This window comes from Vigna radiata, unplaced genomic scaffold (genome assembly GCF_000741045.1).
Source record: "Vigna radiata var. radiata cultivar VC1973A unplaced genomic scaffold, Vradiata_ver6 scaffold_7, whole genome shotgun sequence".
NCBI classification, from domain to species: Eukaryota; Viridiplantae; Streptophyta; class Magnoliopsida; order Fabales; family Fabaceae; genus Vigna; species Vigna radiata.
Window position 1 is genome coordinate 1,328,802 of NW_014543262.1, and position 27,951 is coordinate 1,356,752.

Below are 27,951 nucleotides of genomic sequence, written 5' to 3' on the forward strand. Positions count from 1 at the left end.
TGCTCGCTCAAGCCACCGCAACCATCAAACCTGCATCCAAGCAAACCCAGAATCACATAAATGCCCCTTCTTCTTCGTCTTCATCAACCTAAACCAGTAGAGAACCCAAACTTCCATTTGAACCCAGATCAACCTATGATTCAAAAACACACAGAAACCGAATCGTGACGCACCTCATTCTCGTGAGTTCATCATTGTGTCGTCATTGCCTTTGGTCGCTTAGGCCACCGTAACTAAAGTTGTCAAAATGGGTCACAACCCGCGACCAACCCGGCTCACCACGGGTTCGGGCCGGGTTGGGTTTCAAAAAATTGTATTTTTTTTATGCGGGTTAGGTTTCAACCTGGCTCATTTAAACCGGCTCATGCAGGTTGAACCCGTGGTGGGCTGGGTTGGCCCACAAACCCACCTACCTAATTTTATTTTATTAAAATTTAATTTTAATTTTATAAAAAAATATTTATTATTATTTTTTTGCTTGAAATAATTATTTAAGTTCCCTATTTTTTAAATTAATTAAACACCCATGTTGGGAGTGAAATTTAGAAGTGAAATTTGTTTAGATTTAAATTATAGAAAGTTTATAATTTTTTTATTTAAAAAAAAAGTTGTATTTAATTGAGCCAGTGAGCCAACTCGTTTACCCATCAATCCATGGTGGTTCGGACTGGGTTCGAATTTTTCTAGCTCACTAATAAATGAGCCAGGTTGGGTTAGCTCACTAGGTGACCAACCCGTGGTGTTGGGTTAGCTCACTAGGTGACCAACNCGTGGTGTTGGGTTAGCTCACTAGGTGACCAACCCGTGGTGGGCCGGGCCGGGTCGAGTCGGGTTCCCGTTTTGACAGCTCTAACCGCAGCCATCAAACCTGCATCCAAGTAAACCCAGAATCACAGAAACGCCCCTTCTCATACACTTCCAAAACCTCGTCCATGACACAATCCATAACCTCAAGAACAAGCACCATGTTCATGTGAAGGCTCCTGGGCTTCACTTGTAGAAGCAAATCGATCAAATCAAGCAGCTTCTCCAAGCTTTGCAGCTCTTCCATCAACGAGCCCTAAAACACAAAATTTCCCCAATTTGATTTTGATTTCCCAATTCAGAGACAATAGATGTTTCAGCAAAAAGAACAATACCATTTTCCACCTTTGCCCTTTCTTTAATTAATTTCAGCCAAAATTATAATATATTTACTTAATTCTTTAATTCTAAATTTTAAAAAATGGAATTCACACACAATTTTATTGATACGTGTATTAAAACTGCAGTGTCACCAGACTACGTCATACACTCGTTAACACATTTGATTAAATTAATGGAAAAATTTATTTGCATTAAAAGAACAAAAATAAAAACCCAATTGAGATGCTAAAAAAACAAGGGACCTATTTGAAATTTTGAACGAAATTAAGACCTAATACATTAAACCTAAGAATTACTTTGCTGTAAGTAAAATTTTTAATATTTTTAGTTTTTTTATAATAATAACTAAAAATTCTTATTGTTTTTTAAATTAAAATAACTATTTTACCAATTTTTTTTAAGTAACCATTTTTAAAAATTGATACTTTTATTTAACTGTTTTCTAATTTAATATTTTTAAATTAACATAATTATTTATAATAAATTGTAAAAATTAATTATATTTTCTTCTATAAATTTAATTATAATAATTTATTATATAAAAAATAAACACGCACTAATCTATATATGTAAGGTTTCTTACCTAAAAGATATATAAATACCAATTATCCACTGATCGAATCTATAAAAAAAACGAAAACCAAGGCATATTTGTATTATCTTTTTCTCAACAAACTAATTTTACTAATTATTATACTTAAATATAATGTTAATTTGTATATCTTTCAAAGATTTAAAGTTAGTTTTATACTTCAATTTGGTTTATTTTTATTAAAATAAAGTACAAGTCATGCAGTAAAATTTAGTCGTTTTTATTAAAATAAAGTACGACTTGTGTAGTAAAATTTAGTCATGAAAGTCTATAACTTGTTTATAGATATAAAAGAAAGTTGGAATTATTATAAGAGATTTTTTTCATATTTGTTTTCTAATTTTATCTTTTAAATATTTTTAAAATAAAAATAACTATTTTATCAATTTTAGTTTTTAAATAATTATTTTTTTAAAATTTAAATTTGATTTTTTTAAACTTAACCATTTTTTTTATTATAAAAATGCCTACAAATTACAAAAATAATAATTTTATTACTTTTTATTATTCTAAAACCAACGTGTTTCTCTAATAAATATAATAATAACATAATTTAAAATTTTATAGTAATAAAACCTAAAAAAACTAATTCAAGTAGAATTATAAACAATAATTTTGTTGAATTTCAATTTTATATTAAATTTATCAAAATTAAATCCAACAATATTTAATTTTTATATCTAATTTAAATAAAACTAAATCCTAATTTAAAGAATGTGGAATGAGGTAAAATTGTACTGGAACAAATTTATATACCCAGCAATCTATTTTCATTCCTTAAGTTATACAATTTTTTAATTTTGTAGTAAAGTACACATTTAAATAAATATAGCATAGCAGGTCTCAGTATTGTTTAGATATTTATCTATATAAATATTTAAATTAGAAAAAAGAGATGATAAGCTCGAAAAAACACAGGAAACAGAACCTTGTATCCAATTTGCTATCAATTCCAGTATCCAACACTGCAACAGCAATAAGTTTGGGTTAAAAATAAATAAAAACTATCCAAAGGAAAAATAAAACCCCAACATCCAAACCTCTTCCATCTAGACGGAGGAGGCGGCGGTCGTGCACGGTGGTGCTTCACCTTCTAGACTTCTTTCATCTGTAAGTATTTCGGATCTATCGAGGAGGCATCGAAGAACTCTCCTTCCCACTGTTCACCGTGAGCAGTTTCTCTTAATTTATTTATCGCATACTAGGTTTCGAGTTCTTGAAACAAATTAAATCTACAAAGTTTATCTGTGTGTTCTGGCGCTCTTCTTCCACCAAGTTTTGCATTTATTGATTTTGACCAAACCATTTTCTTGACTATCGACATTATGATAGAGTCGAGAACCGAATGACTCTTATAGATTCCACTATGGAGAAACATGGGTCCTATTGGTCGGTTTTATGTTATGTTATATGCGATGCATTCACATCCCCTTAAAGGCTATTGCACTGTCTTCTGATTCTTAATGCATTAAGGAAATACAAGTGGTGTTTCTATCACTTGCTGTTCTCAATTGTTTTATTCGATTTAGAGATTCTTACAATTTATTGACTATTTTACCGCTTTAGTTGATGCGGATGTGCTATGTTCGTTGGTTTGTAGTTGTAGTTAATAGGTCTTTACTAGAGCGTGGGACTGAGATTGGAAGAGGTTGTGGCATCTTGCTTTTGCAGTGTCTTGGTGACAAAATCTTATTTCTGGAAGAGTCAACTGTGTTGTACTAAATTTTTGAATATCCTTTTCCCTCTTCATTAATTTCTTGTAGACCTTACTAATATTCTTTCCCTCGTATTTTTAGCTGTGTGCCATGTTTTGTAATTCCTTCTTGCTTATTTTGAAGTTCCTGGTGGTAATCCCTTGACCTTGAGCTGTGTTAAGTGCCATGATCCTGGACCAAACAACAAATGATTTTGAAGCACGAATATTAATGAATTGATTTTTCTTTCACAGAAGGTTGATGTATTAATCTTGGTGATGTGTGTTCATCCTGAAATCTTCTTTATGTTGTGGCTCTCTGGCCAGGTTGCTTAGAGGCTATAGGAGATAATGAGTAAATTTTAGATTTAATTGGTTTTGTCTATCGACGTGATTGACAGTAGAACATCATAGTGTTATTTGATCGATGTATCCAATATCACCTAGTAGGAAAAATGCTTAATTGTTGTTACTGTTGTTGAAGTGGGAGAAAGTGAATATTCATCTGTTTATTGAAATGATTGATTTGAGTGGTAAAAGTTCCTGGGTTATTCTCTGGAGGCAATTCAGTACATGCTACCAACTTACTAAGGGAAAGTCTGGTACAACTTCACATATGTTGGAAAATATCTAATAAGTCACATGATTGTCCAGATTCATGTAGCTATTAGGAATATGTATTTAGTGCCCTTTACTACTATTAAATGTAAAACTCTTGAATCCATATAAATATAAGGTTGCTGAGCTATTTTTTACTGTAGCAATTCACTAAGTACTATCGTTCAACTTTGTATTAGAGTGGGTTTGGTCTTTCTCTTTCTGTCTGCTCTTGTGGTGAAATTTCTTGTCCAGTCTGCTGTTGTTTGCTGCTGCTGCGACCAGCTGATCAGGGCTGGTCACACTGTTCATGACACGGCTAATCACAGTTGCTCACTGTTTATGTTCATTCATGATGATTCACATCACTTTTTGTAGTTATTGGTTGTTCTTTTCTTTACATTCCCGACTTGTCTTATGTTAAAAAAGTTACAAGGGAGAACCAAAAGAGACTGAAAAATAATTAGTCTATAATATTTAGGCTATACAAGAAGTGATATTCTCTTACACATTAAACTCATGGGTCCAATTGTACCAAATTGAAATTGTTGAAGTAAATGCTACTAGTCTATAATGAATTGAATTACAATGCTGATATGAAAATGAGTATCTGGTCACATATAGCAAAGTCCTTGCCTGCAGTAGAAGAATTAAAGATATTTTATTTGTGGCTGATTCATCAGAGGATATCATAGAAAAACTTTTTAAGTTTTACATGGTCTTAATTTTGAGAGGTCTACACTCATGTTTTTATCATGTGATCAAATTTTAGCTGGTGATCAAATTCCTTTTATGAGATACTTAGTCACCAACCTTCTTTGGGAGCCTACCTTGTTAAAAGGTGAAAATTCAATTGAAGTTATGGAGCATCAAAATGGTAGCACACGAGGAAGATGAAGAGGTCATAGCTATCGAGGAGGATGTGGTGGTTAGGTGGATGTCCTTAATGCACATATTGCAAGAGAATGGGTCATACCCAAGAAAGCTGCTACTCCTTGCATGGTTTTGCAGACAAGGCAGACCATGTGTCTAACTCAATAAAATGAGGAAGAGGAAGAGGTCAAGCTATTGAGGAGGATGTGGTGGTTAGCTGAATGTCCTTAATGCACATATTGCAAGAGAATGGGTCATACCCAAGAAAGCTGCTACTCCTTGCATGATTTTGCAGACAAGGCAGACCATGTGTCTAAGTCTAATAAAGGAGAGTTCAAGTTCATTGATGAGGAGTAATAAGTGTACAAGATTTAAAATTTGAAAAATTCAAGCATCAATGTTAATCTTCTTTGGTGCTAAGTGTTTCTACAACTTGTATTTCTCAATTTGTGGAAGGTCAAGATCCATGAATACTTGACTCGGGTGCCTTAGATTACATTTACAGTAATAGCTCTTCATTTCATTTATATTTTCTTTTGAAATTCTTCACCTTGTTACTCTAGTCAATGGATCTAAAGTTGTATCAACTCGAGATTTGAAATATTTCTAGAGGGCTTGAAAGATTCCTCTCACTCTCATTCTAAATATAAGAAAGTTCTGATACATAATAGTGTAGTTCTGATACAATAATGATAAATAGGGTAAATACTCTAACAATGATAAATAGGATAAATATTCTAACACTCCCCCTTATATTGGAGCATTCAAATTGTATTTATTAAGCTTGGAATAGATAAACTCAATCTGAGATCTCTTTAGGAACTTAGAAACTTCGACTTAGAACAAGATGCACGTATGCTTCAAACCATTGAGAGGGAATGTCTATAAACCAAATTTGAACTCAATCTAGCACAGCCAAAGAGAATCCTCTTGAAATATAGGACTCTCTTCAAGAGTGTGCAACAAACCGATGACAGTGGTCAGCAGATAGCAAAAGTGCAAAAACACATATTGACAAATGTTGTAATTAGAGGAAATATCTTTAGAATCTTCTTAATTAGAGAAAATATCTATGGAATCTTCCTAATTAGAGAAAACATGTGTATGATCTTCTAGATTATTTTGTTTCCTTATTTCCCTTTCTAAAGATTAGATTGCTACAAATAGAGGTAAGAAGAATGTAATTACCATGAATTATAATAATAAAATCATTCTTTTTCAAGTTGGTATCAGACCTCTCGATCTTGGGAGATCCGTTTCCGCTGCAACAATAGCCATTGTCGCTGTTGTCTGACCACTGCGGTTGCCATCGTAGCCGATTGGGGTTGTTGATAGGGCAAAAAGGTGTGCCCAACTTCGGTGATCACAACACCGGATATCGCTCAGGGAAATAGCTGCCACGTGCCTAGTTCTAGCGAGACCCACTCGCTGCCACCGTCATAGACAAGGTTGCCAAAGCCTCCTGAGTCCGTTCCAAGGGTCGGTAACGTCCCATTTTGCCTAGATTTGAGTAGATATGAGATTTCACTTCTGCTCTTTTTCCCGGTGTAACCCACACCTCGTCATTGTCTTGGATAAGGTCACTCGAGACACCTGATTGCTTCTACGTGATGTTTGAAGTAAAAATTATTCCTTTGGGTCCTAATGATCTACGCAATTTGGTGGGTGCTCGGTTGGATGGTCGAGATTTCCTACAATGGTGCTAGTATATTTGAAGGACTCTTAAGGGACGTTCAAGACTAGATCACATAGATGAAGGAGGACCAAGACCAGACAACACTTATTTTCCAATTTGGGACAATGAAGATTCACTAATTATGACTTGGATGTGGCAGTCCATGATTCTTGAGATAAGTAGAAATTATATGTTTCATTCTTCTGCCAAAAAAATATGGGATGATTTATAGTGTACTTTTTCCTTAAAAAAGGATTTTTGCTGCATGCTATGACATTGAAAGCAGGATATTTCATACAAAACAAGGCTCCCTTTTCGCATCAGAGTCCACAGAATCCTGGATGGATTTAGATCAGAACCAAACAATAAAGATGTGTAAAACAAATGCTGCCACACTTGCTGAAGTCATGGAAAAAGTAAGAATCCTTAAGTTCTCCATGGCCTAAATCCTGAGTACGACCCAATTTGGGTACAAATCTTAGGAAGAGAAAAATTACCATCCCTATTAGAAGTTTTTTTATGGTAAGAGGAGAAGAACTCAGAGAACTGTCATGCTTGATGGGGGACCTCCAACAACTGGAAAGGGAGTCCATAAAGGAATGAGGAAAGTCGTTTAAAAATGGTACTCATGGAGACTATTGTCCATATTGTAAAATATTTGGAGACACCATGAAAACATGCTTTAAACTCCATGGAAGAAAGAATGTTCTCGAGCGCATGGGAAACAGCAAAGGGTCTGCTCAAAGACGGGGTAAATCATACTACCTCAGAACAGGAAGCCACCAATCTATCTAGTCCTTCACCATCACCAGATCTTTATATGAAAGCTTATAAGGAGGAACTCGAGCGCTTGAAAGCAATAGTTGAATCAATGAGTAAGCTCTCTGGATCATGTGCTCTATCCATGTAAGGTAAGATTTGTCTCAATACTGTTGGTCATGTGTCTCAAGGTATTTGGATACTTGATTCAGGAGCAACTGATCATATGACACCTTTTCGAGTGTCCTTCGACTCATGATAAAAGAAATAGAGAACAACTTATTACAGTTGCAAATGGTCAGGGTATACCTATATCCGACTTTGGGAATATAATTTTGGACTCATCTATCGTATTAAAGGATGTTTTACTTGTTCCTCAATTAGGTAATAGTCTTATCTCTATGCAAAAACTCATAAAGGATTTAAATTGCCATCACTGACTGATGGGGCCTATAGTGGCTGGAAGGGACAAAACTACAGGGATTGCTATCATTGACTGATGGGGTGATGGGGCCTGCAGTGGTTGAAAGGACAAAACTGCAGGGACTGCTATCACTGATTGATGGGGTGATGGGGCCTGTAGTGGCTGAAAGGAAAAAACTGCAAGGACTGCCATCATTGATTGATGGGGCCTATAGTGGCTGGAAACATACTCCCTCTCACGACAAATGACGAAAATGGTGGTGTGTCGATGACAAATCTTGAAGGTGGAAGATCATAATGGTCTCCTCTATTCATCAAAGCACCCAAAAACAAATCTGACAAAGGGTTGGTGAAATTGTTGACTAGGATTTTGAATCTCGCCAGAAATAGACTCCCCTAACTTCGTCGGAGAAAATGCGACGGTAGTGGCAGCGGATGTCAGATAAATGTGGCGTGCGTGGCAATGCCTGGATGAGAAGTAGCCCTCGACACCGGCAGGGTTGGCCGTTGCTCCAGGAGGCGATCCAGATCCACTAGTCGTCGGACGAAACTGTGACGGTGAATGATAGCGGTCGGCAACGGTAAACAAGGGAAAACAGTGAAAAGAATATTGCAGATTATGAGATTAGAAGAACAAGATTCCTGATTGCAGAAAAGACAAATTTCTTTTTTAAGACTGTTGGTGGCGGTGGCCACCGGCCATCGACAACAACAAAGATAGAGTAGGAAGAGACTCAAACAATCTGCTGTGATATCAACTTGAGATTTGAAACTCTAAAAATATTTCTAGAGGTCTTGAAAGATCCCTCTCACTCTCATTCTATATATAAGTTTTGATATAAAATAGGGTAGTTCTAACAATGATAAATAGGGTAAATACTCTAACAATGATAAATAGGATAAATATTCTAACATATCTAAAGGAATTGGTCTAGTTCTCTTATCCCCTTTAAATCTTTTTGCCTTGTACAATCCTCACTGTCTTTATAATTTAGGCTTTCTAAGCCAATTAACATTCTCTTTGAATTGTTCTATAATCTTTGGTGTTAATTCCTTTGTCATATAAGAATATGTTAGTCTAGTTGGAAAAGGACATGAATCAGGAGGATTTTATTATTTGAAAAAGAGCCCTCCTTTGTCCGGTTTTTCTACCTTAAGTTTGAAGCTTTTTGCATGATTGTCTGTGTCTGCCAAGTCTAGCCAAGTTGGAGATAATAGCTCCTAATCTTAAGCAACTTCAAGTGTTAGAGTGTGAACAATTTCAACTAGGAAAGCATGTTAGGTCATTATTTCCAAATCAAAATAAAAAAAGATATAGCTTAGTTCAATTTTGAATTTTGTTTTTGTTTTTTTCTTTTCGATATATACATCATGTTCTGTCTGTTATTTATATCCCACTCATGTAAATTATAGGTAAATCTCCAAGATATGTGAAACTTTTCAAAAGGCAGTATGAGTGACGACATATTTGACGGACAGTTGCTTGCTGAGAAGTTGTCGAAAGTCAGCAATACACAACAAAGCATTCAATGTATCCTTCATTGATCCCTATTTTCTTTATTGTTTTTGTTTTTAATGACAATTTTCTGTTTGGTTGTATATGCATTATCAGGTTGCCAATACATTATTCATGCAAACTTTGTATGGCATGATTTATTCATTTCATGAAGTACAATTGCAACAACACCTCAATTTGGCTTTTTTGGATTTAGAAAAATAGATGTAAAGAAATGTGACCTATATCATCTTGATGTAAAATCTGTTTTTCTTTTATTTGCTGTTCGAATTGAAATCTTGCCTACATAGAGTTAACATTTGTTTTGGATTAGGATATGTCTAAATTTGGCAGACAATGGATGTGATATTACTATGATATAACTTTGACTTGCAGTACCTATAGATTTTAATTTTTTTTTTCTTTTTGTATTTTATGTTAAAATGCCCATTACACTTTGGTCCTGCTTGGACAAATTTCTCCATATGCACCCTAAGAGAAAAAAAAATAAAATATATTTCTTAAATTAGCTAATACACAAAAAAATTAGATTTTAGAGAAACTATATGGAAGAGTTCTACAAATTAACTTATGCATAAACTAATTTTAGCTTATTGAGAATTTTATTTAACTCTTTTCTTTTTATTTTAATTTCTTTGAATTGTAACGGGGAATTTATCCAATTATATTTTTTTCATTTACTTATTTACTTTTTTACCTAAGTACCATGAAAAATATTTCTTAAATTTTAGTTGTGTTTATTGTTGGGAAGCTGGTATTTTGGGTCTTAAATACCCTGACTCTTATCAGATCATAGGAGGGATTGTTGCATCTTATATTATTCGTTTGTTAAGCATCCATGCTTGTGTTCATAGTGAGGGAAAATTGTTGCTGCTACTGAAGCTTTCTTTATTGACGTTTTTACAGGAAATCTGTGCTAATTTTTGGTAAATATTTTCTTTATATGATGGTACTGTTTGTTTCATTTGAAATAAAAAACAGGTGAATATCAGTCTTTTACACCTCTGACTTGTTTTTAACCCTTACCGAGTACTATATTTGATCCTTTATATAAGCAACAAATTAGTGCATTTTTTGTTTCTCATTATTCGAAAAAATTACCCATTTTTCAAATATATTAGTTTCTAATATCTTTTTATACTCTTCATGTATTGTGAAGTCAATTAATGAAACGCCCAATACTCCCAATACGTGCAAGGGCATGCATTCATTGGCAGAAAAAAATATTCATTGGATTATAGTTGAGTCATTAAATATAACTACCCTTAATTCACTTAGTTCTATGGTTATTCTTAAATAAAATTTAAATTTATCACATGATTAGTTAAAATTGACTATTTTAATTGAACTTGATGAATTAATTACTTGTTATATATGATTGGAGGTAGTATAAAGCAAGAAACTTTATAAGGAAATCACCCGCAGCAAAGAAGTAAAGACCGAAGAAGCAATGTAACTAAGAAAAGCATTGTCGGTACAGTCAATAATGGTATTTGGTCAACTGAAACTGAATTGAAGAGTGTGAAGGGGACTAGATGAAAGAATTCTGAATGTTATAGTCATATCTTTTCATGCTGCTAAAATCATCCCCAGCCTGAACGTCTAAAGAATATTCTTCATAACACTATCGATACTCTGTATAGTATGCTAATTTTTCATTGAATATTTATTGAATTTTTGGGTGGAGGGGTGAAAATTTGCGGGTGTCCTCTCGTGTAGGATCTTTCTTGGTAACATGTTTATGAAGATTTTTTAGTATTTGCTGTTTATGCACTTATATGGTGAATTTTAGATGGGAGTAATTTATTTTTGAAAATGTCTCTTTGATCTTCCTTTTTATTCATTATGGTGGGACGTATCTTTTTGGCTTCTATTAATTACTCAACTGAAGTTTTGTTTATGGTGCTTGTGATGGATTTGCTAATACTGTTATGAAATTGGGCTGTAGTTTTTTTGCCCCGTTGTTCATTATTTTTTTCTTGTCTTGAAGTTTCGTCCCCTTCTCAGTGTGTTTTTTCACCGTTGCATGATTTAGTTATTTCAATAACTCACAATAACATATGTATTTTTGTCGTACAATATCTTAAAATTTTCAATAACGTTTTAAATTTTAGCTATCTTTTTGATGATTATAACGAGTTTTTAGTCAGAGAAAGAAATGTGTATGAATCATCAAGGGGACAGTGAATACTGAAACGAAATAAAGCCACAAAACAGAGGAACTAACAAAACATTATTTGTCCCTTTACAAATCCTTAAGAGAGGCCCCTCCCAGATCCATCCCAAGAGACAGCGAGCATATGGTATAGGGAAGCTAAATATAACTTGTTTAAAAGTTTGTTTGAGATGTATTTGTGCCTGTCAGTAACAGAGTTATGAATAAGCTAGTAGCATTTTTCCTGTTGGTAAATGATAGTAGCATTTTTCTCATTTTACTTCAGTTGTTCAATCTAATTTCCTTCACATTATTCCTCCTACCTCTTTCTGGTTATCTATTAGTGAGATTTGTATTGCTATCTGTATTTCTTAAGCAATAATTCAGCCTTGTCCCGATGGTGTATTTCTCACCAGAAGAGAGCAAAAGAAATAGTTGAAACTTGGGTTAAATTATTCAATGCTTCCCAGAAAGATCAGCGTATCGCTTATCTACACTTGGCTAATGACATATTGCAAAATAGTAGACGAAAGGGTAGTGAGTTTGTCAACGAATTCTGGAAAGTTCTTCCAGAAGCTCTAAGGCGTGTATGTGAAAGTAATGATGACTCTGGCAAGAAAGCAGTAGCCAGACTAGTAAGTCTCATTTTTACTCTTTACAAATTTTCAGAATTAATTGTACAAGACCACAGTATGATTATTCTCTTCAATCTTTTATACTTTCCTTATATTGTAACTGTGTAGAATTGTAGGAGCCTGGTTTGGGTGATATCTTGTCCCTTTCTATTTTTCTGTGAATTTTCCCTTTTTATTAGAATGAGTAAACTGAATTGTAAGGTATATTGTTCAGAATGTTAAAACTGTTCAGGTTACAGTATCTAACTTGTCTATATTGTGCTGTAGTTTTGAATTCAATGTTGTAATTGGTATATATTTCTCCTGCATCATATATCAAACATTTATCCCTCCAGGTGTGGATTTCTTTTCTGGGAATTCATTTTTGCCTAGTATAATCCACTAAAATATCATATTCTATCTAATTTTAAAGCATGTGTTCCCATGGGATGCTTTGAAAACCCAGATCATTCCTTTATTTGGAAGGGGATGATGGTTCAAGGTTTTAACTTACAATTTATCAACAATTGATTAAATTGAATAATCCTCTTTTCAAAGTTCTTCTCTATGCAAGTTGGTATTAGAGCCCTCAATTATGTGGCCTTTGTTTTTGTTGTTGTTGCCAGCCACTGTTGCAGTGATAAGTGCTAATACTAGATCAATGCATTCTTAAGCAGTGCAGTTTGCAACTTGCAGTCGTTGCCAAACATGGTTTTTGTCAATCGTGCATGTAAGCCACATGTGACCCTATGGTGGTGCTTCATCCACTGTGGATAACTCTCCTTTCGTAGCCTCAGGGTTCAGTTTCATCTTACCTTTTCTTCTTTGGTGACTCTTTGAAAAACATTCTCTTTTTCTTAGAATAGAATGCCATTGACTCTCATTTCTTGCTATGGAAGAAAAATGAATGAAATGTATGTTGTTGATTGAATTCTATGTTAACACCTCTATGTTAACAGTCAATGGTAAAACAGTTGTAATTTACTGACCATGACAGTTGTACCAGGCAACTACTTACTAAATTAGTTACATCAAACTGATAACTAACTACTATACTAACAACGGCAGTTTTATTTTGTACAATGGAGTTATACACTCACGTCTCCCTGCAAACTCAAGGTGACTGAGTTTGTGCTTAAGAAAAGAAAATCTAGTGACAAAGGCTTAGTAAACAGGCAGCCCACTGATCTTGATCAGGAGTGTGCTGCACCACCAGTTGCTTATGCTAATGAGATTTTTTGTTCTCCGGGAAGCACATAACAAATTATGAAGAACAAGTTGGATATTAGGATTATAGGCTTACTGAAACCTAGATGTACTACAGCTAAAAATGGTCAAACCTTGCCCATTACCTATGAATTATAGGCTTCTGCATATTTTGTGAATTATTTGTTACATGACAAGAATCAGGAAACCATGTAGAAGCTGTGGCAGGAGCAATGTTAGCAACATTGACTTAGGAGTGCTGGGGCGATTGAATTGCTGTGAGGATCACGACTATATAGGGACCAGGAAAATTAAAGTAATCAGAGTTAGCATAAGGTGGTTGCGGAGAGTTGCACTGATTTGAAGCTGGATGACACCACTGCCAAGACTCGTTCGAAGCACCATTGATCAATGGAGACAGCCTCAAACTTAGGGTTAAATGATATAGCAACTTAGTGCATATGACCACAGTGAAAATTGCACTGATTTGAAGCTGGATGATACCTCTGCCAAGACTAGTTTGAAGCACCGTTGGTAAATGAAAACAGCTTCATTATGACGATTGAATATGTCCATAGTGAAAATAGACTTATCATGTGTTGGGCTTTTGCCACCACGACCACGTGAATGACCAAAATTGCCTTTGGGAGCACCATGACTGTTAGAACCTATGAAATTGGATTATGAACTGGGGTTTGTAATGTTAGGGTTTATTTAGATGCAATATTGGTACTAACATGATTTTCACCATCAAAAGTGAGGGTTGGATTTGTAGTATCAACATGAATGAAATTTATAGATGTGTAATGACATTGGAAACTTAATTGAGAGTTTGTAGTATTACTTGAACTTTGTAAGGAAATAAAGAATTCTTTCATTGATAACAACCGTACAAATTACATTCTAATAATCTCTTATTGTAATAATTAAATTCTTCAAAACGAGGAAATAGTATTTTAAAATGAATAGGAAGATTCTAAAGATATCTTTCCTAATCACTATGGAGTAGTTGAGAATATTTTTGTCTTAATGTTGAAAGTAGTGAAATTTAGGTATACGATTAATTCCCTTGTGTATAAAAGATACATGGGGTAATATATTTATAATAATAATAAAGGAAAATATGGGCTAAACTCATATACACATAATATTGTAACTAACATAAGATATTGTAACTATTAATATCTTAACAATATCTAATATTTCTCCTTTAGCTGGTGCATATAAATCATATGTATCAAGTTTGTTACAAATATAGTCAATTCTAGGTTTCTGTAAAGACTTAATGAAAATATATGTTAATTGATCACTTGAGTTAACAAAATCGGTCTGGATGTCTCCAGATGTAATCTTTTCTTGAATAAAATCACAATCAATCTCAATGTGTTGGATCCTTTGATGAAAGACATGATTAGAGCTAATGTGAAGAGGAACCTGATTGTCACATATTAGTGTCATTTGAGTGACATCTCTAAGTTGCAATTTTAATTAATTGTTTAAGCTAAACAAGTTTAGAAGTGATTGAGGCCATAACTTTATATTAAGCTTCTATTCTAGATCTTGATGCAACACTTTGTTTCTTTCTTTTCCAAGAAATCAAGTTACCTCCAATGGAAATAGAGTATCGAAAGTAGATATTCTATTAGAAGATCTTGTCCGGTCAACATCTGAATAATAGACAACTTTAATATGGTTACTATGACCATATAGCAAACCTTTTCCACGAGATCTTTTATTGTACTTTACTATACAAATGACTGCATTCCAATGATCTGCAGATGGAGAATTAAGAAATTGACTTATCACACTGACTGCAAAGCGGACAAGTAACGTAAGATAGTTCGATTTTCTAACTAATCTTTTGTACTTCTCAAGATCTATAAGAAAGGACCCCTTTGATTAGGAGTTTGGTATTGGGATCCATGGGGTTTGTCAACAAATTTTGAGTTCATCAACCTATTTTCCTCCAAAATATCCATTGGATACTTTCTTTGAGATATAACAATACCGTTGTTGGATTGTGCTACCTCAATCACCAATAAATATCTAAGTTCGCCAAGATCTTTGGTTTGAAAGTGGTGACAGATGTGTTGTTTCATTCGAGAGATGTCATGGTGATCATTGCATGTAAGAACAATATCATCGACATGTACTATTAAATAAATACACCCAATGCTTGAGTGACAATAAAAGATTGAATGATCTACCTCACTGACACAACTCACGACAAATTAGATAAATTGGACAAATTAGGAACAAAGTATTGCATTTTTCCAAGACTAGGATGACCTAACAGAGTGAGATGGAGAATCCATAATTGTGGCAACATGCGTGGAAGGTTGTAGATGATAAATAACTTGGGACTCATATTTGGTGCCAATCATTTTGGTCCTATAAAGGAAAAAGATCTTTGGTAAGAGAAATAACACAATCAGGGGAGCGTGTGAGATGAATGATGGATAATAAATTAAATGAAGACTTAGGAACATAAAGAGCATTATCAATGGGCAAAGAAGGAAAAAGATTAACTATACTAACACTGTGGGATAAAACCTTAGATCCATCAACCACGGTTACAAAAGGTAAATAACCTATTGATGATAGAGAAGAAAACAACGATTTGTTACCTGTAATATGATTGATGGCACATGGGTTAAGAACCCAAGGTCCATGGGAAGTAGAGTGATTTAGGCCAACAAAAGATGTACTTGAGTGTGTAACAACAGTAGTGGAACTAGGATTTTGATAATCCTCATACCATTTGAGAACTTCAGTGAGTATAGCAAACTGTCCTGCAGTATCAGATGAAGTAGGATCCACATTAGATGGTTCTGAGGGAGGATTGGTTTGGACCATTGCAGCAGATTGAGGATGACTACCATGTAAGGCATAACACCTGTCAATCTTATGACCGAGCTTGTGACAATGTTCACACTTGTGACGTCTTTTGCTCGGCTTGCGAGAGCGACTATGCTCACCATGTTGAGATACCAAAGTAGAGGAATCATCATCAACAAAAGTAGGTATAACAACAATTGAGTTACTTGGTCACACAATGGTGGAACAAGTATAAGAAAAATTGAGGACAAGGGACACCAAAATCTAATCGTGAGCATGAGAACAATCATCAAAAAGCCCAAGCAAAGCCAATAACTTAAACAACTTTTACTGTTGCTCTAGTTCTTGAGAAGGAGTACAGATAGGAGGTAATAACTCATTAAAGTCATGAAGGAGAGAATGAATTTTACACAGATATTCAGCCATTGGAGCCATGACGTTTCAAAGTAACAACATCAATAAGATTGTGAAAAACACCATATGGATGTTGAATGTCATTGTTGTATAACAATTTTGCATATTCTCAAACTTTTGAACATGTTTCATAGGTACGAAATAATTGTTTTAAAGATGAGTAAATAGTATATTTGAGGACCATACATAACTTAGCATCAATTTTCAACCCACGGGAAGCTTCATTGGCATTAATAGAAGTCACAAGTTGAGTGAGATGATCAACATACTCCTTACTCTTAAGTCAAAGTTTAATGGTTGATACCCAAGTCTTACAATTAGTTCCATTTAATTTGTCAATGGTTAGATGCTCACAAACACAATTAGTTTAGATTGACGGATCAAACAAATTGGTAGCATTAGGGGAAAAGTAGAGGTTGAAGTCGACAAGGCCATAAATGAAGAGGAGATTGAAAAACCCTATAATCCAATGTTTTCCAATCAAGGCAACAAGCACTGACCCAAAAAGAGGAGGAGATGATCTCAACACAGGTGATCGCTGTCGGAGAAGAGGGGTAACACACCACTGCACGCAGTAGTAGTAGAGAACAAGTGTGCGACTTTGAGTGACGTTTGAGAGCGTGTGGCTGCTTTGGTGATGAGGTTTGTATCCTCACGCACGCACACATACATATATATATATATATATATATATATATATATATATATATATATATATATATATATATTCTAAATTGGCCTTATCTCTAGTCGATATAGGACTTACAACACTTTCCTTTATGTCGATGTATACAAATCTCTAGCATGAGACTAGATATTAATGGATGGTTTGTTAGCGGGCGGAACATTAAACCCAACAAACATCAAATTTTGCTAGGATAGACTCTAACCCATGGCTTTGATACTATGCTAAAAAGTAGACTTTAAGTCTAACTCAACTCCACAAAATTGACTTATAAGGTGTGATTTGCATCCACTTATGTACTCTAAATTGATATTGTCTGTAGTCGATGTGGGACTTCAAACAAATGTTGATGGACATCTATTTATAGGAGTCTTTCATGAACTGAACCTCTCGGAGACAATCTTTGGGCTTTGATTCTTTCTATCCAAAGTAAACTATTCTGTTGCAGAGGATTTAGCAAAGTCGACGATAGATAACATTTTTGTGCAGAAAATCAAACACAAAAAATACTCCAGGGTAGCAAATTCTGTTGCAGAAGGTCCAACATGGTAGATGACTTGATGGACCTCCAAAGCATCAAGTGAGTATTAGTTGAGTGTAGACGTGCTAGTAGTACATATATTAGATGAGTCTCGTGATATACACATTGGTCGAGTCTAGTGCATTTGACTTTCCATGAATTAACTCATCTTTTGAACCTTTAAAACATTTTATTTCTAGCTTCTCATAATCATTCGAAAATCACCAAATCAATATACTAACATTGTCCTAGGTCCGTTAGGCCATATATCACCGCATCATCTATATATTACTTATGAGCTTGCTTATACTATAGTTGCACAAAACATAAGGTAGAATGTTGAAGAAGCGTTTATGCATTACACTATATTATCAAAACTCAGCTCATGGATGGTCCATCAGATCGTCTAGTGAAATTTTAGTAGACTAGGCCTTCTAATTAGATTCGTTTGTTTGACGGTGTATTTAGGAATGGAAATGGGTTGGGTATGAGTAGTGCTTATCCATTACTTGCCTCATATGAAAATATCCACCTCATTACTATCCATGAAAAAGTACTTGTGGATTTTTTTCATACCCGTGAGTGTATATATATTTGAAATTTTAGATAAAATTATTTAAAAATAATTCTTTAAAATATTAACTTAGATAAAAAGAAAATTAATTTAAGTACAATTTAAATCAAATTACTCAATAAAATGCTAATGCAAATAAATTTGGTCTTTTTAAAAGGCAAATTTAAATAAGTTGTGCCAAAATATAAATTTTAAAAAATTAATCTTTTACAAAAATAACTTCAATCCCGTAGGTCTAAATAAAAAAAAATAGAAATATATGAAGTCAAAATTTAAATGATTCTTTCATGATTAATATCTTTTTCACTAATAATTTTATTTTGATCACTTGGATTTTAGAAAAGTACTCAAATAAAATTCATTAATAATTATTAGCAGGTAGTGGAAATCTACATGTTGGATTCCATGACACCCTTCCTGGCTTATCTAAAAGCAAGTAATTAAATATCCATACCCATTACCCGTGGGTATCCTTAAGGATATCATTTTAGCATTCCTCACATATTTTACCTGTGGGTATGAATTTTTTGTCATTTGTAGGTGTATTAAAGGTCGTCTACCTAGAACATCTAGCATTTACCATGGCTTTAAAAACAGATTTTAATAAATGATTTTTGTTAGAGCTCAATTAATCCTAATTGGACAAATTCTAGTCAAACTATTGGATTTACACTCAATTATAATTCAAGAAATCTAAAAGTAAGTGTTTTTAATGTGATTGAAAGTGTACTCATCCTGAACATCCATTAGTGGGTCTGGGCTTGGTAGTAATCCATTAATGCTTGATTGAGTTACTAACCTTTATTTTCTAATTTTTTTTTTTATGTCATTCTTCTTATCAATTTGTATTTTCTAAGCTGACCGTTGACTCTTTAATATTTTCGTTTGGTTTGAATCTTTTTTGATGTTGGTGTGCTGGATTGTAATGTTAATAGGTTGAAGTATGGGAGGAAAGGAAGGTTTTTGGTTCACGACTTCAAGGTCTTAAGGATGAAATAATAATAATGGGTAAGGTTCCCCCTCCATCTACAAGCAATGGAAAGATTTCAAATTCTATCAAGATAGCGAAGCGGGATGGCCACGTGAGAATAGTAAGCAAGTTGCAATAGCACGTCTGAGTTTGATCTGTTGCCTTTTTGATCCTGTGATATTTTATGATTTTGAGATGTGTCAATGCTATCTTCAATGCAGAAACTGGCTGTTGGGTGTTTGCCAGAGAAAATACTTTCTGCCTTTCAGCCTGTTCTTGATGAACATCTTAATGAGGAAGCTGCTTTAAAAAACTGCAGTGCTGCTGTTCATGGTGTGGGTAAAGTTGTGGAAGATGTTGAAAATACATTGTCTCAAGGTAAGAATATTTCTAGAGGGACTCAATCTTTTCTGCCTGCTACTCTAGCTTGACTTATGGAAACATTTCTGTTAAATGGATGAATTTTTCTAAATTACTTGCATCTATGAAATGATGATGAATCTTTTTATTTTTATTTTGGAGGAATAATTATTATAACGGAAATACCAATTTTAAAATGTAAAAATATTATGCAGAAAATTAAATTCTTAGGTTGTACTTGGTTGTGACTGAAAGAATAAAGAAAATTAGAAGTAATAGGTCTTGAAGGGGAATGGATTACCTCATGTTAAATAAAAAAAACCGAGATTCTTAAGTGTGATGATCTCACTATTGATTTGACTTAAGTTTCACTTCATATTAAAATGTTGATTTTATCACTTGAATTCAATCAACGCTGGGTGAGTTTTGTTTCTTACTTGATGTATATTATATTGAAAGGATGGCTTGTTATTGTGTTTAATCTGGCGCATCCCTTATTTATATTAATTCAAAGTATAATATCGGGAGACTTAATTATGATTAATAATGAAGAATGTCTCTAATTTTCGGTTATACATATTTTCCTAATTACTAAGATAAAATCATATTTTTTACATATTATATACTTGTGCGTATTACGTGCCTCCTCAAAGATTTGAAAACAATATAGAGACAATATATAGACTAAGAAACTTTTTCTGTGTTATTTCAGCAATTGTCAATTTTGAATACAAACATCACCTTACAAAGGGAAACTCTTCCTTTCACACAGGGCATTCCCTGTCAGAACAACTAGACTTTTTTACCGAAATGGTGTAGTTTTACAAATAAATTACAAGAATGGCCAAATTTTATTTTTATTACAACTTTTGGGTAAGTCGTGCATGGCTGGGGTGACTTTAGGTTAAGAAGTTGTGTCCCATGCACACGGTTCCAAAGTGGGCTAAAAGTAAAACTGAAGTAGAGTCCTGGGAGAACGGCTTACTTATTTTAATTTTTTTGAAAATTCAAAAGTCGCTGAAGGGGAAACTTTGGTGGAAATTTTTGGATGAAAAAGTCGTGTGCCGAGGGAAGACAACTTTCATTTTAATGTGATTAATCATAGGTCGTGCAAACCAAAGATGACTTCAGGACAAATGTTTTTTACATGGAAGTCATTCGTCAATGATTTTCAATTTGGTTTTATGAAATTATAAGTCATCCCTTTGTAGCACAACTTTGGCTGAAACATGTAATGAAGAAGTCGTTTTGGGTGGTAAAGACTGTATTTAATTTTAAAACAAAGAGCTGGTCTATAAAGGTATGTTTCATTATTGAAGAAGTCTTGTCTCACCCTCCACAATGCCTCAACCTCTACCACCTATGTTATCTGAAGAATTTGAATTACAAGTCACCCTAGCTGCTATGAAAGTCGTGTGCAACTTGAGTAGTGGAACTGCGGAGGTGCTCATTCAATGGACTGATCTATCAAAATTGGAATCTTCTTGGGAATCAATGGAGACCATGATGCACCCGTTTCCTTCTTTTCACCTTGAGGACAAGGTGACTCTTTTTGGGGGGAGAATTGTTAGACCTCTTATAAGTAAGCATTATCAGAGGATAAACCAGAAGTAAGCTTCTGCAAGGTCTGAAGTAAATAAGACAGTTGTTGTAGTAGTTGTTGAAAGTTTTCTTAATCAATTTGGCAGTTTTAATGTTTTAGTCGGGGGCAAGCATAACTGCCTGCATAACAGCCTTTAGGTACACCCACTCACCTACGTTAATCGTGACGGTTTCCTGCAGCAATTGGAAAATTTAACCATCTGTCCTTGTGCTCTATCTAAATGAAACTTGAGCTGTTTGAGGGCTTCATCTCTAGTCACTAAATCCTGTGCTACATCTTCCACAACTGTTTTCCCTGATAACGGGAGAGAAGAAAAATAATTGGGAAGGGAGAGTTAACACCACTCGAGTATTTCTCTTTCAAGGGAGAGTTAAAATTATTGGGAAGAATTTATCCTCAGCGCCGTATATGATAAATAGAATTCCTTCACATATACTAGAGAACAAAAGTTCTCTTGAAACCCTAAAAAGCTTTTTCCCTCACTTTTAAGATCTCAAATGGCTTCATTCCTAGAATGTTTGGGTGCACAACTTTTGTATATATCCACAACCAATTTGGGACAAACTTGATACCTGTGCTGTTAGATGTGCCTTTCTTGGTATTCAGCTACTAAAAAAGGTTAGAAATGTTATAGCCCTTCAGCTAAAAAATTGTATATCTCCATTAATATCACCTTCGTTTGAAACCAGATATTTTTTTCTCCAATGCTGGCTCCGAATAATTTTTTTCAGCATATTGTGATGACCACCTTCAAAACCCTTTGTTCTGTTATATACTCCAACTGAAGCCTCCAAAAGTGAACCTACTGCTGAGCAAATTAATTCTCGGTGAATTAGAAATTGAAACTAATAATATCATTTATGCTACTGAACTGCAACCAGAAAATACTTGAAGAATTAGAGATTCAGCCCCAAGAGTTAGTACATATAGTTTTCCAAGATTCAGCAATCAAATCCAATTTCTGAAACCTAAAACTGCAAACATAGTTGAACCTGAAACTGAAAACTCTTCAAACTCTCCAAATGAACTTGATTTGCCAATAGCCATAAAAGAGGTACTACGAACTGCACAAAACAACCTCTCTATCCTTTATCAAATTATGTATCTCTGGATAGATTATTGGCTAACCATAAAAGGTTCGTTGTTAGTTTGAATTTTGTTGTTGTCCCTAACACTTTTACTGAAGCTTTGACGAAAAAGAATGGAAAGATGCCATCAAAGTGGAGATGGATGCATTTGGAAAAAACAGTACATGGGAAATAAGGCTGATGGGTCTATTGAAAGGCACAAAAGAAGGTTGTTTGCCAAGGGATACACTCAAGCTTATTGAATAGACTACAAGGAGACTTTTGGACCAGTTGCTAAGATTAATACTGTAAAGAATATTTTTTCCTTAGTGCCCACTTTGATTAAAAATTCTCTCTCCATTGGTATTCCATCTGGATTTGAAGGAGACAGAAAAAGTTGTTCAGACTGCAAAAGTTTATGGACTGTAACAGTCCCCTAGAGCTTGGTTTGGAAGATTCACAAAAGCTATGAAGGGATTTGGCTACAAACAAAGTCAAGGAAATCATACTTCGTTTACTGATCATTCAGAGAAAGAGGGGGTGACAGTGCTTCTAGTTTATGTTTATGATACTGAATGGAAATGATGAAAAAGGGAAGAAAGAATTGAAACATAGACTGGTCCAGGAATTTGAACTGAGAGATACAGTATTTTTTAGGGATTGAAAGTAGCCTATCTAACCAGGGAATTTTCATATCTCAACAAAAATATATAATTGATTTGGTGGGAGAAACTGGGAAAGTTGGGTGCAGAGTAGTGTTAACTCCAATAGATCCCAATCACAAGTTATATAAGGCTGAAGAGGAATCAGAAGTAGACAAAAAGACGAATCAGAGACTGGTTGGAAAATTAATATAGTTGGCTCACACAGGGCCACACATTGCTCATTAATGAGTGTCATCAGTTTAGTATATGCATGAACTGAGACAATTTCATCTTCAAGCTGCTTATAGAATCCTACATTACTTGAAGGGCAGCTCTCGCAAGGGAATACTGTTCAAAAGAAATGGAAGACTGACACTTAAAGCTTAAACTGATGCAGGTTATGCAGGTTCTTCATAGAAGATCAACAGCTGAATGTTGTACTTTTTTAGGTGGGTAGGTGGGAACATAGTGGCATGGAGAAGCCAAAAACAGAATGTAGTGGCAAGATCATCAGTTGAATAAGAAATTCAGGTCCATGGCACAATGGCTTAGTTATTATGGCTAAAAATTATCTTAGATGACTTGAAGATTAATTTGGAGGGACCCATGAAGCTCTAGTGTGATAATCAATAGACATTGCACTATTCAGCTTGATAGAACAAAATATAGAAATAAATTGATGGGAGGAAAAATTAGGAGAAGGTTTATTATTCATGTCATATACATTTCGTACGGGCAACATGTGGCTGATGTGCTGACAGAAGCACTAAATACCTCAGACTTCCATTAACTAAGCTGGGACTGGAGGGCAATTATTCCTCAACATGTGGCTGAGAAAAATAACTGACTACTTCAGACTTCCATAATGTCATAACTAAGCTGGGAATGCAGGACATTTATTCCTCAGCTTGAGAAGTGGTGCTGAAATATGGGTGTAAATATTGCATATTTAATGTACAGTAAATATAGATTGATTGGATAATAAACATAGATTTGTTTGTGAGAGATACCTTAGATTAAGGATTGTGATTAGGAGTTTATTTGGTGGATTTGCTCCATATTTAGAGTCTATGTCTGGAGTTTTATTTCCTTTTATTAGGATTTCAATTTTCCTTTAAATACCAATGTATTGTTTCCTTTTTAGATCAGAAAAGTAATTCCGTAATTCCGTATATTGCACTTGATTTTTAGAGCATGTGAAGGCTTGTGGCCAATTCTACTTAACGACTCTTCTATATTTCTAGCAGAGCAGTATTGCTTTTATATGATTTCTATTGCTATAGCCTACCAATACATTATTAAATTAGTTAGGCTGACTATTGGTTGGATATCACATCAGGAAACCAGCTAGGATCCACTTTGGTCAACGATTTGCTCAATGACTTACAAGAGCAGGAAAAAAAGCTTAAGCAGTACATTGAGAAACTAGAAAAAGCTGAGGCGGCAAGGGATTCATTGCTTTCTCAGCTGAAACACGCACTTCAGGAACAAGTACAGTTGTCTCTACAAGTATGCTTATGTTAAAAGACTGAAATTGATGTTGTTTACTAATCTAAACTGCTTTTCAGGAATCAAGGCAAGAGCTTGTTCACTCCCAGTTGCTTGTAAGAACAGCCTGTCTTTAATCTGTGTATTTGCTTTCTTGGTCTCTATTAGTATTACTCTTCCTAATTATAATATAATTTTAAATGTTTGTTGGCACTTAATGACGTTCATTTCAAGCATTCTTAAGATTTCTGTCTTCTTTGGCTAGTATGTTACACTGACTAAGAAAGGTGAACATTTTCTAAATTTTGAACTGAAGTCATATATAGATTTCGTCAATATGGTCAATTGGTCACTGACATAACACAATTAATTTATTACCAAGATGAAAAATATATAGGTTTACATATGTTTTTTGTCCTTATAAAATTTTCTTTACTTTTCATTTCTCAAAAAGTTGAAATCTGGTTTTTGGTTCCTACTATTATGTAATAGTTATGTTATATGTTTATTTGTTTGATGAAAGTTAGGTGATTATCCAACATACGGGAGTTAGTGTTTTTGACATGATGTCAAAATGTAATACTTTAAGTTTTTTTATAGATCCCTAAAATAAAAATAAATTTTACGGATCACAAGTAATTTCATATTTTGGAATGACAAAAATCAAAGAAAAATATACATAGGGACCAAAACAAAATTTTAGTCATTTTATAGGAAAATGAGAACAAATTTTCTAAATTTTATAAGATAAACATTTTTTTCTATGGACCCAAACAAAATTTTAGTCATTCTATAGGAAAATGAAAACAAATTTTCTAAATTTTATAAGGAAGATAAACATTTGTTTCTATAGACCAGAATAAACAATACTTTTTATAGACACTACTGTCAGTGGGTTGATTGAGCCCATATATTTAAATTCTGTTAGGAAATCTGAGGAAGATAAATATCAGTGAGATATTTACTAATGGGACATGAGTTAACTAAGTGAGTCTAGCTTGTAGGTTGTTCAACGTGCCTAGTTTATAACATTTCGGACTTTTTGTCTAGTGGCACTTTTTAGGACCAGACTGTATAAGTGTGCACTTTTAGGGACTAAATTAACAAATTGCCACTTTAAGAAACCAAATTGTATATTAACTGTAACAGAAAATGTTTGTCTGAAGGAATCTGAACTTGTGTTGTGAGCTTATTATTATTATTTGAACAAGTGATTCATGAAATTTGTTTTGGCTTCCCAGTTTCTATATAAAGGAAAAACAAAAATCACAATTGATAAGCTAATCTTCCTTTTTAAATATATTTTACCTATCACAGTTGTTTGAGGTTCTATGTTCTGCTTGTTTTGAAACTTTTTCTGTTCAGTTATTGGGTTGGTTTGATTGTAGATAAATCAATCAAAAAATAACTGCAGCTGGTTAACATTTGATAGGCGCAGTTTAAATTTTCTCTTTACATCCATGAGATATAACTTCTTAGTAACATTTTCCAAACTCGGGTGATATATAAAAAAGGCAATTTGACAGGAAATACTTCGAAGAAAAAATTGGCGCATATAAAATAGACACGCATAATTAATTTAAGTAGAATCTAGATGGTATATATTAAAAAATATTAAAGATTATTAAAAAAGATATGTATAATATAACTAATTCATTAGATTTTGTGTCTAAAATGTGAAGAAAGTTAGTATGTCATTCTCTAAGATAGAGTACACTTAACTAAGATCAATTACTCATCAAAAGGGTGTATTGATGGTTTAATGTGTAAAAATTTACTATTTATAAACTGATTCACGTGTATTTTATTCATATAAATTGATGGTTTTAATATTCTGAAGGTTGCACGAGGGCAGATCGAGAAAGCAGTTGGTATTAAGAAACGGCTTAACCAAGCAGCAGAAGCTGCAGATCCATCTCAGGCTGCATTCGCTCAATCAATACCATTTGCACCTTTCCAAACTACTGAAGATGATAACAAGAAAGCGAAGGAAGCAGCAGCTGCTGTTGCTGCTAAACTTGCTGCCTCTGCATCCTCTGCCCAGATGCTTACATCTGTTTTTTGTTCTTTTGTAGCTGAAGAAGCTGCCTCCTTGAATGGCAGCTTAAATTCTACAGGATTTTCATCAGGATTACCTATTTTCAACCCAGAGAAAAGACCCAAACTTGAAAAACCAACGCCTGTTCTTGATGTTAACAGTTCTGATATGACCAGCTCTTCCTTTTATGCTGCCCCTATACAACAGCCATCACTGGCAAGTGTACCACTTGCACCGTCAGTTGGCATGCAAACTGGGTCTCAAGCCAATCAGTTGCAAGCTGCATTTGCTTCAGCACCCCCTCCCCCGCCTCATTCTTCAGCAAATCAACCATCAAACCAATATGTCCAATCAACTGGTTTGATGGCTGGGGGAATTCCTTATGGATATGGACCAAATGGCCTACCACCTCCACCTCCTTTGCCTCCACATGTGGCAATGGGGTTGTCAATGCCTGGTAATCAATCGGCACAGCAGCAACAGCAGTCTTCTCCCGGGGGATATTACAGGCCACCTGGCATAGGGTTTTATGGGCAAAGTCACCCCTCAACACCACCCCCGGTACCTAGGCAGTGAGCATGATTTGAAGATCATTGGCCAACGTTGTTGCAAAACCTTGTAGCAATATCATCCCTGGGAAATTGCTGTGTAATAATGTAAATTGTTAGAATTAGATGTGGCCAGAATTAATCTGTAGTCTATTTTACCTACTGCCTTTTTCCGCCTACTGTCTAAACTCTGAGTAGTAGTAGGCTTTGATAGCACTAGTTGAGATCTTACCTAAGCAGTTTTAACTGTTAAGAGAAAGAACCTCTTGGGGCCTTAAGTTTTTATCTGAAACATCACGGAGGCCCTTGTTACGGTGCATGTGGACATCTTGTTTGTATGAAGCCTTCATATGGGGATAAACATTGACAGATGGTGTTATTCACCTCTAGATGGTTTACAGAGCTTCACCTTTCTAACGCCTTGGAGGTTGGAATGTGTTAATGTAGATTAATACCAATTGACAAATGTTGATATTGTTATTGTCGGCCAGTGTCTGGTTGGTGTGTTAGGATCTTTATTTATGCTTAGAGAAAATTTATTGACACTATCTAACATTTCCCTTCCTGATTCCCTCACTCGTCTTACCCGAAATTCACGTTAGACTAATTATGAGTAATTTTTACTTTGTGCACGCTAAACAGAGAAGACCTTTATCATTTCTAATTTAAAATCTCAAAATCTATGTTAAGAAATTATTTACTTGTGATTTGCAGTTGATTGTTTCAAAACTTTTCAATGTTAGTAGGATATCGTTTTCTCATACGTGTTTATTCAATTTTTTTCATCACAACATGATATATACTTGCTTTTAAGGCATATGAAAGGCCACTGAAATAAAATCTTTTTCTCAATTAGGAAAAAATAGATTAATGTATCCAAGAATAATTTTGAAAGGTGAGCATCATGATTGCTCATCAGTGCCTTATTTTAATTTTATAGGTCTTATAATACA

At 34.3% G+C, this 27,951-nt stretch overlaps 1 protein-coding gene across 2 annotated transcripts; it reads left to right on the top strand.

Moving 5' to 3' along the window:
* Window positions 1–2,652: 2,652 nt before the first annotated feature.
* Window positions 2,653–27,546, top strand: LOC106753902 (regulation of nuclear pre-mRNA domain-containing protein 2). 2 transcript variants are annotated; one of them, XM_014635781.2, is made up of 8 exons: window positions 2,653–2,906; window positions 9,172–9,289; window positions 11,817–12,064; window positions 19,216–19,371; window positions 19,472–19,628; window positions 24,264–24,415; window positions 24,493–24,528; window positions 26,253–27,546. In XM_014635781.2, the coding sequence occupies exons 2-8, from the start codon at window positions 9,211–9,213 to the stop codon at window positions 27,024–27,026; spliced, it is 1,602 nt and encodes a 533-aa protein (XP_014491267.1). In that variant the 5' UTR covers window positions 2,653–2,906; window positions 9,172–9,210; the 3' UTR covers window positions 27,027–27,546. The 2 variants fall into 2 exon arrangements, with proteins under 2 accessions (XP_014491267.1, XP_014491265.1); XM_014635779.2 differs by having other exon boundaries at window positions 2,653–2,848.
* Window positions 27,547–27,951: the final 405 nt, after the last annotated feature.

What these genes read in the sequence shown, in the direction of transcription:
- LOC106753902 (XM_014635781.2), top strand. Translation starts at nt 9,211, where the DNA reads ATGAGTGACGACATATTTGACGGACAGTTGCTTGCTGAGAAGTTGTCG. An exon ending in GGGATGGCCACGTGAGAATA is followed by an intron (nt 19,372 to 19,471) that starts GTAAGCAAGTTG and finishes TCTTCAATGCAG; the next exon opens with AAACTGGCTGTTGGGTGTTT. An exon ending in TGAAAATACATTGTCTCAAG is followed by an intron (nt 19,629 to 24,263) that starts GTAAGAATATTT and finishes ATATCACATCAG; the next exon opens with GAAACCAGCTAGGATCCACT.